This window comes from Echeneis naucrates, chromosome 21 (genome assembly GCF_900963305.1).
Source record: "Echeneis naucrates chromosome 21, fEcheNa1.1, whole genome shotgun sequence".
NCBI classification, from domain to species: domain Eukaryota; kingdom Metazoa; phylum Chordata; class Actinopteri; order Carangiformes; family Echeneidae; genus Echeneis; species Echeneis naucrates.
The window spans coordinates 11862866-11875876 of record NC_042531.1 but is presented as its reverse complement, the minus strand read 5'-3'; the positions used below and the strand labels follow the sequence as shown (position 1 = coordinate 11875876).

At 42.5% G+C, this 13011-nt stretch overlaps 1 protein-coding gene across 6 annotated transcripts in view; it reads left to right on the top strand.

Moving 5' to 3' along the window:
• Nucleotides 1–13011, top strand: part of fmnl2a (formin-like 2a) — a 44194-nt gene that overhangs the window by 26525 nt on the left and 4658 nt on the right. For 5 of the 6 annotated variants that reach the window (XM_029529691.1, XM_029529694.1, XM_029529692.1 and 2 more), the window contains exons 7-25: nt 3151–3259; nt 3448–3524; nt 4332–4425; nt 5789–5863; nt 6874–6984; nt 7322–7471; nt 7877–7978; nt 8094–8406; nt 8514–8714; nt 9797–9921; nt 10023–10225; nt 10432–10666; nt 10843–10911; nt 10997–11077; nt 11176–11305; nt 11507–11670; nt 11759–11860; nt 12230–12325; nt 12772–12895. In XM_029529691.1, coding sequence (XP_029385551.1) covers nt 3151–3259; nt 3448–3524; nt 4332–4425; nt 5789–5863; nt 6874–6984; nt 7322–7471; nt 7877–7978; nt 8094–8406; nt 8514–8714; nt 9797–9921; nt 10023–10225; nt 10432–10666; nt 10843–10911; nt 10997–11077; nt 11176–11305; nt 11507–11670; nt 11759–11860; nt 12230–12325; nt 12772–12895 — 2561 coding nt within the window. The remainder of the gene's footprint in view (nt 1–3150; nt 3260–3447; nt 3525–4331; nt 4426–5788; nt 5864–6873; nt 6985–7321; nt 7472–7876; nt 7979–8093; nt 8407–8513; nt 8715–9796; nt 9922–10022; nt 10226–10431; nt 10667–10842; nt 10912–10996; nt 11078–11175; nt 11306–11506; nt 11671–11758; nt 11861–12229; nt 12326–12771; nt 12896–13011) is intronic. The other variant, XM_029529695.1, reaches the window with a different exon arrangement.

The following is a 13011-nucleotide window of genomic DNA, read 5'->3' as shown; positions in this document are numbered from 1 at the left end:
CAGTTAATTCATAAGCCCATGTTAATAATATATTAGCACAAATCCCATTGGTTAATCCACCCTGTCATTCCACTGATGTTTTAGCACAGACTGTGATCTCTAATCCGATTATTTCCCATCTTTAGTTGAAGACATTGTGAACAAAGAGTGCTGCTGATTCAATGAGACACGTCTAAATATTCGCTTGTCCGCCATTGTTGTTTTTGTCGCAAAGTTAGAAAGTTATACATCACCAAATGTGCCACAGAAACGTCTTCTTTTTTTAATATAATATAAAGTGAAGTGTATAAAAAAAGTCTATGCTAAAATTCACTGGAACCTCATGGGGAGATTGACATGAAATTGCCTACTACTCCAACTAGCTTTTAAGAGTTTCTTTTGCACAATAATTTTGATAATATCAGTCAAATCTCTGTTTGATAACATGCATGTAATTCATGCATGTTTTATCTCTACCTCGTAGGCACAGATTTTATTTTTCCACTTATCAAACATCTGTAATAATCTGTAAAATGACCGTTTACTCCCACTTCGCATCACTTGTAAGTGTGAGCTGTCACCAGATGTTACCTTTGTGTCATCACTCCACCATGTGTAGTATGTGTGACAGGTCAGAGTGTCTTTCTTGAGGCTGACCGTCTCTTCTGTTCTGCTCTGACATTCGTCGATAGTCATCTACTCTTCTGCCTGCCCGTCTTCGACAGCAGGCAGGTCCCAGCTTTGCTCTGCTGGCTCACAGTGAGCGTTCTGCAGCCTCAGTCATCCCCGCTCCTCCCCGCCAGACACATGCTACCACACTCAGATACACACATACAAACCCCAACCCCCTCCCCATCTCTGCCTCATTGTACTTTATACCTCCCTGCTAGCGCTGCCCAGTTTATTTGTCCCGCTGTCTGTGTTGGGGATGTGAATTATTTGTACTGTCAGCCTCCCCTCCCTCGCTCGAGACTGAATTCTCCTTTCCTTGGAGCAAATGGATTTTTCTGCATTCATTGTTCTTGCCTGTGTACTGCTTGTGTGGCTCCCTAAATGCCATTCTGTGCATAATCAAGCGTAGTTTAAGTAAAAACCCTGTAAAAGCCTGCTAGGCTACAACCAGTACGGGTATATAGTGTAAACTTCTGTATTTTGGATGCATTATCTGCTTTCTTGCCCAACATCAGATGTCATACTGGAAATTCAGAAGAATGTTTTTCTCTTCTATTATTAGTGGTTTCATAATCCAATTTTCCATTATACAGAATCCTTATCGCGCTGTAGATTAGTTTTGAATTTCAGCTACTGTATGTGAACTCGCTGGCTGTCATAATAAGACATGCATATTTCTTCTTCAAACTGCCTTCTTGAAGAACACCAAGCACAGTGAGCTGCCCAAAGTGCTCTCAAATCAGACGGTATGCCTGCTCACTCCCGTGGAGTTGTCTAGAAATCCATAGCTGTGTTTGTATGTATTTTATAGCTTGTAGTTGTTGTGTTATTGTTTGATGTTGTGTGGTGTTATTTACAACATGTTCAGTCTAATATGATCTTGCTGTTTTGAGGAAGATGTAATCTGATGCTTGTGAAACAATCCATTGCATGCAGCAATGGATTGTTTCAACACCTGACACTTTGGACACATTCTGAATTAGAGAAAATTATGTAGAGTGTCATATCCAACCACTCTGCTCTGTAACTGCAATTAAATGTTTGTATACCTCATAGCTCTTTACCCCGGCTCTGTAGAGCTAGTTAATAGTAAATTAAAAACATTTGGCATTTATACTTATGAGGATCATAAAAAAGACGACCATACTATTATTCTCTCTTCCCTCTCCAGTTTCTCTAGATACAATTATAATTCAATGAGTTTTTCATTAACCACCAGATTGAAATAATCCTCAGCGTACTATTTTTACTTTGAAGGCCTAATTTTAACGTCTGTCTGACTTTTTGACTTCTCCTAATTTAACTGAAACTATACTGAAATGCTGAGGTGCCTGTTACTGTCTCTGGAACATTTTTTGTTGTTGATTTAATATCCATGTCTGTCTTTTTTACATTTATCACTGTTGTGTTTCAACATGTTTATTTTAAGTTTAGTTGTGTAATTTCAGACAAGTCAAAGCAGGTTCAGGTATTAGACGTTGCTGCCGCTATGTGATCATTTATCACAGTTCGGTTTGTGATTTGAGGGGGGGAAAGAAAAAAAAACCATCTACAGCAAATTGTTCCACTGTGCTCTGTTTGAATGTTGATTAATGAAGAAAGTAAAAGCCTGCAATAGAAATCCCTTCAGATTATGTTTTTATGTTGGCGCACCAGCGCTGTCAGGAGGAGTCTTGTAAATCGACTGCATTTCTGTCAGGGAACATTTTTTTGGCTGGTCGACACCACAATGTTATGCACAAATACAAAGAAACACAACGTTGGATAATACGTTTTACATGTCAACCTCTTCAGGGACGAACACAAAGTTCTTTTACAGGGCATGAAATGGAACTATTTAGTGTGAACTTTTCTATGTAAAGATGAGCATTTAATTCCTTGCTCTTGCCGTTTTTGGACACACACTGCGTTGTGACTCAGAGAGGTCATGCTTTCAGACATGGGCACTGGCATGATTCAGCGTGTTTATCAGTAGCCTGAAGACACATTTTCCCCAGAATTTGGACTGATAATTGATCCTCGTGACAACAGCCTGAAAATAAACTGTTTCGCTCTGCCTGTTTCTGGATGTTACTCAGTAATACTGCTGCTCCAGCATTTCTCTCATTATGAGAGCTGCACAAGGAGGAAAGGCCTTGTTTTTGTTTGCATAAGGCTGCATAATCACTGTCCTGCATGCAAATGACTGGCTGCTATTATGTGAGCTGTAAGAGGTATCTTTGTGAAAGGCTTTAAATTAAAACAATTGAAAAGACGGCATCCCTTGGCCCCTGGCGAGGCTGTATATTATATGGGTATTGTATGTGTTGATGTAATGTGGTGTGGCGGTTTAATAGCCTCCCTATGTGCAGGAGATGGTGTGAGACATTGCCATTCACTAATGGCATCTGTTTCCTTGTTTGTGTTCAGATGCTCGTAGACCTTACACTTCCTTCAGTGAAAATAGTCTTTCTATCCCCTTTTCACTCATTTGTTTTTGTGGTCTGTTTAATGTCTCAGTTGTAACACGCTGCCCAGCAGGCGAACACTGAAAAACTCCAGACTGGTCTGTAAGAAAGACGACGTCCACGTCTGCATCATGTGCCTGCGCGCAATCATGAACTACCAGGTCAGTCCTCGACACTCCCAAGACATCACGCAGACCTCATGTCCCGCTGGACTGATGTACACTTACCTAGCTGAGACATAACTTGGTCTATTTGCATTTGTTCTTCATATTTCATTTCTGGTTTGGGGAAAACAAACCCTGTTCACTTCTGCCTATTTGTTTTTTGTTTTTTGTTTTTTATCTTCCAGTATGGCTTCAACATGGTTATGTCACACCCACATGCTGTGAATGAAATTGCACTAAGTCTCAACAATAAAAACCCGAGGTAAGTTCAAACCCAAACTCAAAAATAACTGTGAGAAAAACCACTATTGATGTCAAAGTTTTTCTTTGAAAAGAAAAGATTCAAAATTCCAAATTGAGCGTGGAACAGATCCCACTGTGACATTAGTGTCACTTCACCTGCACAGCCTGATCCAGAGTGAGTGTCTTTGTAGCTTAGGGCCACATTCATCCTGACAGATGGGTCAGGCCACTGCTGGCACACTCCAGCTGCTTATAGAGAGGGGACTGACTGTGTGTTTGTGTGCAAGAGAGTATTGGGTTGGAGTGTGTCCACTTCATGGCTCAGGCCCTCTTTCTTCAAAAGTGGAATGAAACCACTCTGCATCACCTGTCACATATTGTCTCATCCAGGCAGCATAATCCTGCATGAGTGACACCGGACGTACAGGATGTCTCTGTCGTGTGTCCTTCAAAATACACAGGCACACACGGATTAGTCCTAAATATTAGTATTTTATACCAACCTCTTAATCCCATGGATTAGATGAAATGGTAGAGCTCTTCTTTTATTAAATCCAAAATCTTTTTCAAACCTCAGTACATCAATCTGCCAGCATAATTAAATTTTATAATAGTCTGCATCATTATTTGTAAAACAGATATGAATTTAAAATAGAATTGATTGAATTCCATGTAGATCAGTTTTACACAGTCTTGTTAGAAAATGTCAGTTTTCCACTTTGTTTGATATTTTGTTTGTGTTGAAGTTCAGGTTTGCTACAGTGCTGACACTTGTTATTTACTACCCTGGTGTTATTCCTGCCCTCATTTTCTGCCTGCTTTGCAGAACTAAAGCTCTGGTCCTGGAGCTCCTGGCAGCAGTTTGTCTTGTGAGAGGAGGCCACGAAATTATTCTCTCTGCGTTTGACAACTTTAAGGAGGTAAGAGTAGCAGAAGACAGGCTAGGTGGGGACCTGAGGAGAAGAATATAGCGTTACATTTCAGTGACTCCTCCAGCATATGCAAGACAAGCAGATTCCTCCCTGCTGCAGCGCAATAGACTCTTTGAATGATTCCTCGGCCAGCAGATTACAGATGCCAGTTTAGCCTCATAACACAAAGGCACCACCATAGAAAACAGTTAAGTGTGTGTGTGTTAACTGGGGTTGGCGGATACATCAAAGCTTGTAATAACAGAGGGACAAAATTTTCAGACAGCCTCCCGTGGCCTTCGCCCGTCTGGATGAGGTATTCGGGCTGCTGGAGAAAAGACTGGGAGGCGTCTGATGGAGTGGGCGTTAACAGCAGCCCCGCTTTGTAGCATACAGCCTACAAACATGGGCCGACTGCAGTTAATACAATATTTACACCAGTGAATGAAATATTGAGTGTTGCTCTCAGCAGCGTTGGCATTAGCGAGAGAATAAGTCTTGCGTAGCTCGTCTGACGAGATGTGAAACAGTCTGGGCTGTGAAGGCTGCTGAAACCAAGTGGGGACACAGAGTGACACTTAAAAATATAATGATAATAGATCCAGTGTGCCAAGTGACTTTGATATCCTTTGTCAGTAGCTGGATGAAGGAGCTGCAGGCTGAGGCTCTGGGCGTTATTCAAAGGTTTTGTTGGATGCACGCCGCTCCACTTTCTTACTCCCTTTCTTCTCAATTCTTTATCATTCTCCATCTCCCTATTGCCCTCCACATGAACTATCTGAGCTGCAGAGCATCCCTCCCCATGCCTCTTTATCTCACTGTCTGTTCTTTTCTGTCTCCCCAGTTCGAGTTCAAATAGGGTTTTTCCAACGGAACTAAATATAAACCACAGTAAAATCTGTACTACTTGCATTCTAGTGCAGATGCAGTGTGTGCACTGTGCATCATTATAATTGTCACCCTGAAAATTGTGATATGCATTCTTTTAATGCAGATGATAATGTGGGTTTTTTTTTTTTTTTTTGACAATGTAATGCCAATAAAGTTTGAAGCTTAAAGGGTCACGAGGATACAGTGCTATTCTGCATTTTGTCAGCACCTTTCATGTCACCAACACGCACCCTGTAGAGGCAGAAGTTTAATTCTAATTGTGTTGAAGAGGGAGAGATTATATTAATGTAACAGTGTGCAGATGACACCAAAAGGAAGTCTTTGAATGAGTTTAAATGACTTGCCAATTTTGACTGAGTGAATGTAAATTGTGAGCAGGTGCCATTCATGCAAGAGTGATTAATTGACTGCATTAATCAGTGTGTCTCGCACTCTCCAACTCGGCTTCTTCAAATTCGGGGTAATGTGGATTATTTTGCAGGTTTGTGTGGAGACGCAACGGTTTGAGAAGCTAATGGAGTATTTCAAGAATGAGGACAACAACATCGACTTCATGGTATGTACGCACACAAACCTAATTATTATTGATTATACTGTGCTCCTTCAAAATCATACATCTGAAGGCAAACGACATACAGTATGGCTTGTAAGGTTTTTCAAAAGTGTGGATTGAGGGTGTTCATTTTTCAATTTTTCACTGCTGTTAAGTGTTCAGAGCTGTGTAGTGTCACAACAATGAGGAACCAACAAACATTTTGCTGGTCTAGTTGTGTATGTAAAGATGGAGGCACTCACAACTGAGGAAGCCATGCCAAGTCTGAGTCAAGTTAATTAGAGAGGCAAATAAGAATTTATCGGCACTATGAAGAAAAAGTACCTGCTTCCACATCATTTTATCCAGTGTGTTTATCCAACTTAGTCTGCTAATTGGTATGGGGAATGCATTGTGAGTGTGTGTGCGTCTGTGGCAGAGCTTAAACCAACAGATGCTGTGTTCAAATATATCTTCAATAGAACTTTGAATCGGACCTCTGTCGCAAGTCGATGTCTGACAGCAGCTCTAAAGCAAACAGACTCTGTCAAAGCCGCCATGTGACACAAAACAAGTGAGCTTCTTAAAAGGAGTTCATTAAGCCTTTGTTAGTGTGGCGAAAAGTGTGTGTTTGTTTTGTGTGTGTGTGTGTCTGTGCGTGTGTACATGTGTACATTAGACACTCAGAGGAGATTCTCCTTGATCTGTTTATGCAGCCAATGCATTTTAATTGGCTGATTGTGTTAACTAGTTGCCTTATGTAACCACACCATAACAGATGTTTACACACAGTGTTAGAGGAGAGGTATTTAAAGACAGTGGATGTGATAATAAGCATAAAATCACAGGAGTGTCAGGCTGTTGTATGAATATCTCAACCCTGTTAAATAGTTTACTGACACATTTTGCTTTTCATTGTAATTACTTTGAATAGCAGCCATACATGTTTTTGATTTATTGCTGTGTACCAGAGGTGTTTTAAACGTATTCACAAAGCCTCATTCACTGACAGTTTCTTTCTGTTCTTATTAAAGGTGGCCTGTATGCAGTTCATCAACATAGTTGTGCACTCAGTGGAGGACATGAACTTCAGAGTTCATCTACAGTACGACTTCACCAAGCTGTGTCTGGACGACTACTTAGACGTGAGTTGAGAAAGAGCACTGCAAGAAAAGCAAGCGGACAGACACAGCAAGTTGCGCTCTTAATATTTTGCTCAGTTTGGAGTATAAAGTAGGTTGTCATTCCTGCAGCCCTGAGACAGCAGCCACAGAAAAGCAGTCAATAATGGGTTTTCCATTACTTCAGAAAAAAAAATCTGTCAGTTCTATAAATCCTCGTCTCCTGCAGAGGGTGAGATCGATGCTGTGCCTGGAGTCTGGGATGTCAGCCTCATGCAGTAAAATGAAAAAAGAAAAGAGAGTATTCCCCTCACTGCCTGTCTATCTTGCTCTGATTGTTACAATTGTGTATGTTTTCCAGAAATTAAAGCACACAGAGAGCGATAAACTGCAGGTTCAAATCCAGGCATACTTGGATAACGTCTTTGATGTGGGAGCTCTCCTGGAGGACGCCGAGACCAAAAACGCTGCCCTGGAGCGGGTGGAGGAGCTGGAGGAGAACATGTCTCATGTGAGTGTCCTCGACTATTGAATCTACTCTGCAAAAACCCACAAAACTGACCTCTTCATCTTATTTGTCTTCTTTCACAAAAAGAGGCCAACGTGTCAGAAAGCTGGCAGTACAGCAAATTGACAGGCTGCACAGCGATCCATGTGAAGCTGCTGCACGTAGATTCATGAGATTTTCTGTCATCTAGCCTTTAACTGTCGGCCAAGACCCAAGACTAATAAACAAAGTACATATAGGCACGCCTTTTGTAAAGCTCACAAGTTTGAAGTCCTCATAGTTTGTTTTAATCCAGAAACATCTACATGTTGAAATGCTGTACTTTCTGCCCCTTCGACATATTGAGTTGGATGCTGTCTTTGCAACAAGTTGAGTGCTAATGCTTCCTTTTGGAAATGGTTCCTATAGATGACAGAGAAGCTGCAGGACATGGAGAACGAAGCCATGTCCAAAATTGTGGAGCTGGAGAAGCAGCTGATGCAAAGGAACAAGGAGCTTGACTCCATCAGGGTCAGGCCTTGCAACATTTGCATTCATTCCTTTCAGTGCAGGAATACAACAATTAAGTCTCCTTATTTAATGACAGAAAAAATCTGTTTCTGATTTTTGTCTCTTCCTCACACAGGAAGTTTACAAAGACACCAGCTCGCAGGTACACTCCCTGCGGCAGATGTTAAAGGAGAAGGATGAGGCCATCCAGCGACAGAGCAACCTGGAGAAAAAGATCCACGAGCTGGAGAAGCAGGGCACCATCAAGATCCACAAGAAGGGAGACGGTGACATCTCCATCCTGCCCTCGGCGCCCCCCAGCTTGGAGGGTTTGCCAGGTGCTGTGATTGGAGGAAACAACGGAGTCGTCAATCCAAACCATGTGGGAGTTGTGGCGGTAACAACTGGTCCGCCTCCACCACCCCCTCCACCGCCAGTGAATGGCACATGTGGGTTTAATATCAGGACCCGATAAAAGAGGAGAAGATCCATGAAAATATGCCATATTGTCTGTCACTTTCTCATTTTTTTTCTCATTCTCTTCCCTGTGTCTCAGTGCCAAATGGGCCATCATCTGCCATTCCAGCAGTAGCAGCCGCTCCACCGCCCCCTCCCCCACCGCCCCCTCCTCCTCCCCCACCGCCCCTCGGACCTCATGCAGAAATCTCTGCTCCTCTGCCTCCTCCACCTCCTCCTCTGGCCCCCCCACTGCCTGGCTGTGGGACACCCACTGTCATCATGAACTCTGGTTTGGCAGGTGAGGCCACTGTCTGCCTGTCAGTGAATGAGCAGGATGTTATGAAGTGAAAATGCATAAAATAAAACCCAGTTTTCTGAAGGTTGTTGAACATGCTGTCAAGTATAACTGATCATTTGCAAAGTCAGATGAGACCGTTCTGTAAGCAGATCAGCCTGTACTGTAATTTAAATAAGGATAAATATTTTACATTCCTGTGTGTAAGCATGCATATGCTCTTTTTAAAGAGACATAACATTCATAAGAAGCTTACAATTAGAATCTGTCATGCCAACCTGGTAATGTCAGGTATGCTGCTAAATAGTCATAGAAACTTTAATTTTTACTGCACAATGTGCTTATGAGGTGTGTGTGTGTATGTGTGAGTAAAGTTTCTTACTAACTGCTGATTTCTGAATGACTTACCTTTTACTTGATTGTTTTTTGTTTTTGTTTTTTTTCTCTGCCAACCAGAGGGACCCATCAAACTTTTCTGTAGGTTATATCTGTCATGTCTGGTGTTTTGTCTCCCAACTACCTCCTTTTCCCACAAGTTTTTAAAATGGTATTTTTATTTTCAAAAACGTTTTTGAAAATTTTATACGGTTTTAAGAAAAAAAAAAATACCATATTTCAAACTTTTTGCATGAGTTTCCCTTCACGACCTGCTGTTGTATTGTGACGGTTTGTGAGCGTGTGAAGTACTGCCCCATCTCAAAGCATTGGTTGCATGCTGAGACACATTGCCCCGTTGTGACGCGCTGATGAAAGAAAGCGATAGCGAAGGCTGGAATGCTGTTTACCAGCATTATCTTTATGTCCTCGCTGACACCTTGTCTGCGTTGCAAAGCCGGGTACCATCTCAATTTTCAGCTTCAATGAATCAGGCCTGGTTGTAGTAAGTTAGTCACTTGCCCAAGCAGGAGAACTTCATCATATATGTTTTTAGAGATTAGACTAGATTAGAATCTAGCTGCCAGGAGAGTCATATCTGTGTGTCACAAATCCCACCTAACTGTCTACTCTCTCACCTGCACGTGTGTGAATGTAAATGATTGCTGATAAGGAGAAACGCTGTGCTAACTCAATTGTGTCCTGTGTAGCTGTTAAGATCAAGAAGCCCATCAAGACAAAGTTCCGTATGCCAGTGTTCAACTGGGTAGCCCTTAAACCGAACCAAATCAACGGCACCGTCTTCAATGAGATCGATGATGAGCGGATACTCGAGGTAAGAATCTCCTTTTAGCTGGGCAGTTTGGCCTTGTCCTTCTTTGGACTCATTCATCGTGAAAATGGCCCATGATCTGATTCTATGTTGGCATCTTTTAGGACCTGAACGTGGATGAGTTTGAAGAAATGTTTAAGACAAAAGCTCAGGGCCCGCCGATCGACCTCACCATGAGCAAGCATAAGGTCATCCAGAAGGGGCCTAACAAGGTGACTTTGCTGGACTCCAACCGGGCAAAGAACCTGGCCATCACACTGAGGAAAGTAGGCAAGACACCAGAGGAGATCTGCAAGGCCATTCAGATGTAAGCCCCTTCGAAATACAAACGCTGGTCGCTCTCGTGTTTTATAAGCTCCTGACATAAATTAAAAATTCTGTTCTGGGTTAATGTTAATATATATTATATCAATATATAGCATTTTTTCTGTCATTAGTCATTTTGTTTGTGTGTGTTTGTGTGATATAAATACTTGTTGCCTGTATCCCCTGTATTCTCTACACGTCTTTCAGTTTTGACCTAAGGACTCTGCCGGTGGACTTTGTGGAGTGTCTGATGCGATTCCAGCCCACAGAGAATGAGGTTAAAATCCTGCGGCAGTTCGAAAAGGAACGCAAGCCATTGGAGAGCCTGACAGACGAGGACCGCTTCATGATGCAGTTCAGTAAGATCGAGCGGCTCATGCAGAAGATGACCATCATGGCTTTCATTGGCAATTTCTGTGAGAGCATTCAGATGCTTACGCCGGTGAGTTTTGGTACATTTCGCATTCCATTTGAAAATAAATGTGCAATTGAGGGTGTCTTCTTACCATTATTGTTCTTATCTTTTACTTTTTATTACTTGTTCCTCAGAATAAATTCCTAAAAATCAAAACTTTGTAGTTAAATTGACATCCTTTCCTGCTCTCTGTTGGCCCGCAGCAACTTCATGCAGTCATTGCAGCATCAGTGTCGATCAAATCATCCCAGAAGCTCAAGAAAATTTTAGAGGTAATTGAACGGTCCAAACTGAACATGATGTAAAATCCGTGTGTGCTTTCCTTTTTTCACATTCATGCTCATTGCTGTTCTGCAGATTATCTTGGCACTCGGAAACTATATGAACAGCAGCAAAAGAGGAGCAGTGTACGGATTCAAGCTGCAAAGTTTAGACCTGGTAATCTGAAGTTGCTTCTTCCCGTTCTTCCCATTGTAGTTTTTCCTCGGGCATTTTTTCCACAGAGCTAATTTCTCTTCTGCCTCTTTTATTCACAGCTCCTTGACACCAAGTCGACAGACCGTAAGATTACATTGTTACACTACATAGCCAATGTAGTGAAGGAGAAATACACACAGGTCTCTCTCTTCTACAATGAGCTCCATTACGTGGAGAAAGCTGCAGCAGGTGAGTCATCAGTGTTGGCTCATATGACCCATTTTTCTCCATCAATGACACAGAGTCAAATCCTTATGTAACTCTTAGCAGAGTCAATTATTTCTCCTTCTGTTGATTTGGCTGTCAGATTTTTATGTCACTCAGTGCCATTGTTTGATTGAATCCAGTCCAGTGCCTGTGTGCTCATAAATTGTAACCACGTGTCCAAAGTCTCCCTAGAGAACGTGCTGCTAGATGTGAAAGAGCTGCAGAGAGGCATGGAGTTGACCAAACGGGAGTACAGCATGCACGGCCACAACACCATGCTCAAAGACTTCATCACGCACAATGAGAGCAAATTAAAAAAGCTGCAGGACGATGCTAAGATTGCACAGGTAGCGTGAGCATGCCTCAGTTTTCTATCTTTTTGTTCAATAGTTTCGTGAATGTTTTCTAAGCTAGTGCACTGTCTGACTATGAAAGGATGCCTTTGACGAAGCAGTGAAATTCTTCGGGGAGAACTCCAAAACGACGCCGCCATCCGTCTTCTTCCCTGTGTTTGTGCGATTTGTTAAAGCTTACAGGGTGAGTTTAACAGTGCTCCCTCACACAGTCTTGCAAAACCAGCCCAAAACACACACAGATAACTCTGTCCATCGGTTATCTATCCATCTATCGACGACATCACTGTATCAGCAGGTGAAACTCAGTGGGGAGTTGCAAAGGGATTTTTGAAAATCATATGTGCGCTGTCTAAGTGGATCTGAAAATGTTTCTGGATTGTGTGTTTTCGTCCATATCACGGGAAAGCCAAACAAAAACTAACGCTTTATGTTGGTGCATCTCTGTGCTCTCCTGTTGATTCAGATTTCACTAAGAGCAACATGACTGGGGATTCATTAGAGTATCAGGAAGTGTGTGCGTGTGCTTGATGTGAATGTTTGATCTCTGCAGCAAGCAGAAGATGACAACGAGCAAAGAAAGAGGCAGGAGCAGATCCTGATGGAGAAACTTCTGGAGCAAGAAGCCATGATGGAAGAAAACCAGAAGGTGAGTCACCCCCCCTCCCTCCCTAAATCGATTTCTAGGGCAGGAGGCTATACAGGATCACGACGACCAGACGGTAAGCCCGCTCCACTTCCTCCCCTGACGCTTCATCCGCTCTCCCTCTAGACTTCTGATCACAGGATTAGTTGAGTACCTACTGCCTGCTGGGCAGAGTTGTATCTGGTTCTGCAGTCTCGACACCTGCTGAGCCACATCACATTGAGTCAGGATCAACGACTCTTAATTCTTTAATGGTCCAATTAACTTGCACAAACTTTAGAATGAAGTCGGGTGAATGGAGCAAAAGAAAAAAATTCACGGGTGGGAGAACCCATTGACTTTACTGTAGTTCTGATTTGAGAGTAAATCCTTTAAAAAGATGTGAAATGACCTTGTGTGCGTGTGCGTGTGCATGTGCGTGTGTGTGTGTGTGCGTCTGTCTTCCTCAGTCTCCTTCCAATAAGAATAAACGGCAGCAGCAAGAGCTGATTCAGGAGCTCAGGAGGAAACAGGTGAAAGACAGCCGCCATGTTTACGAGGGCAAAGACGGAGCTATTGAGGACATCATCACAGGTAACGTCACTGGGGCCAGGCTGCTATCTGTGACCACACACACAGACACACACGGAGCACTCTGCATGAAGGCCCTCTCCTGTGCTGTACATTCATCTTTAACAAAAGGATTCTAA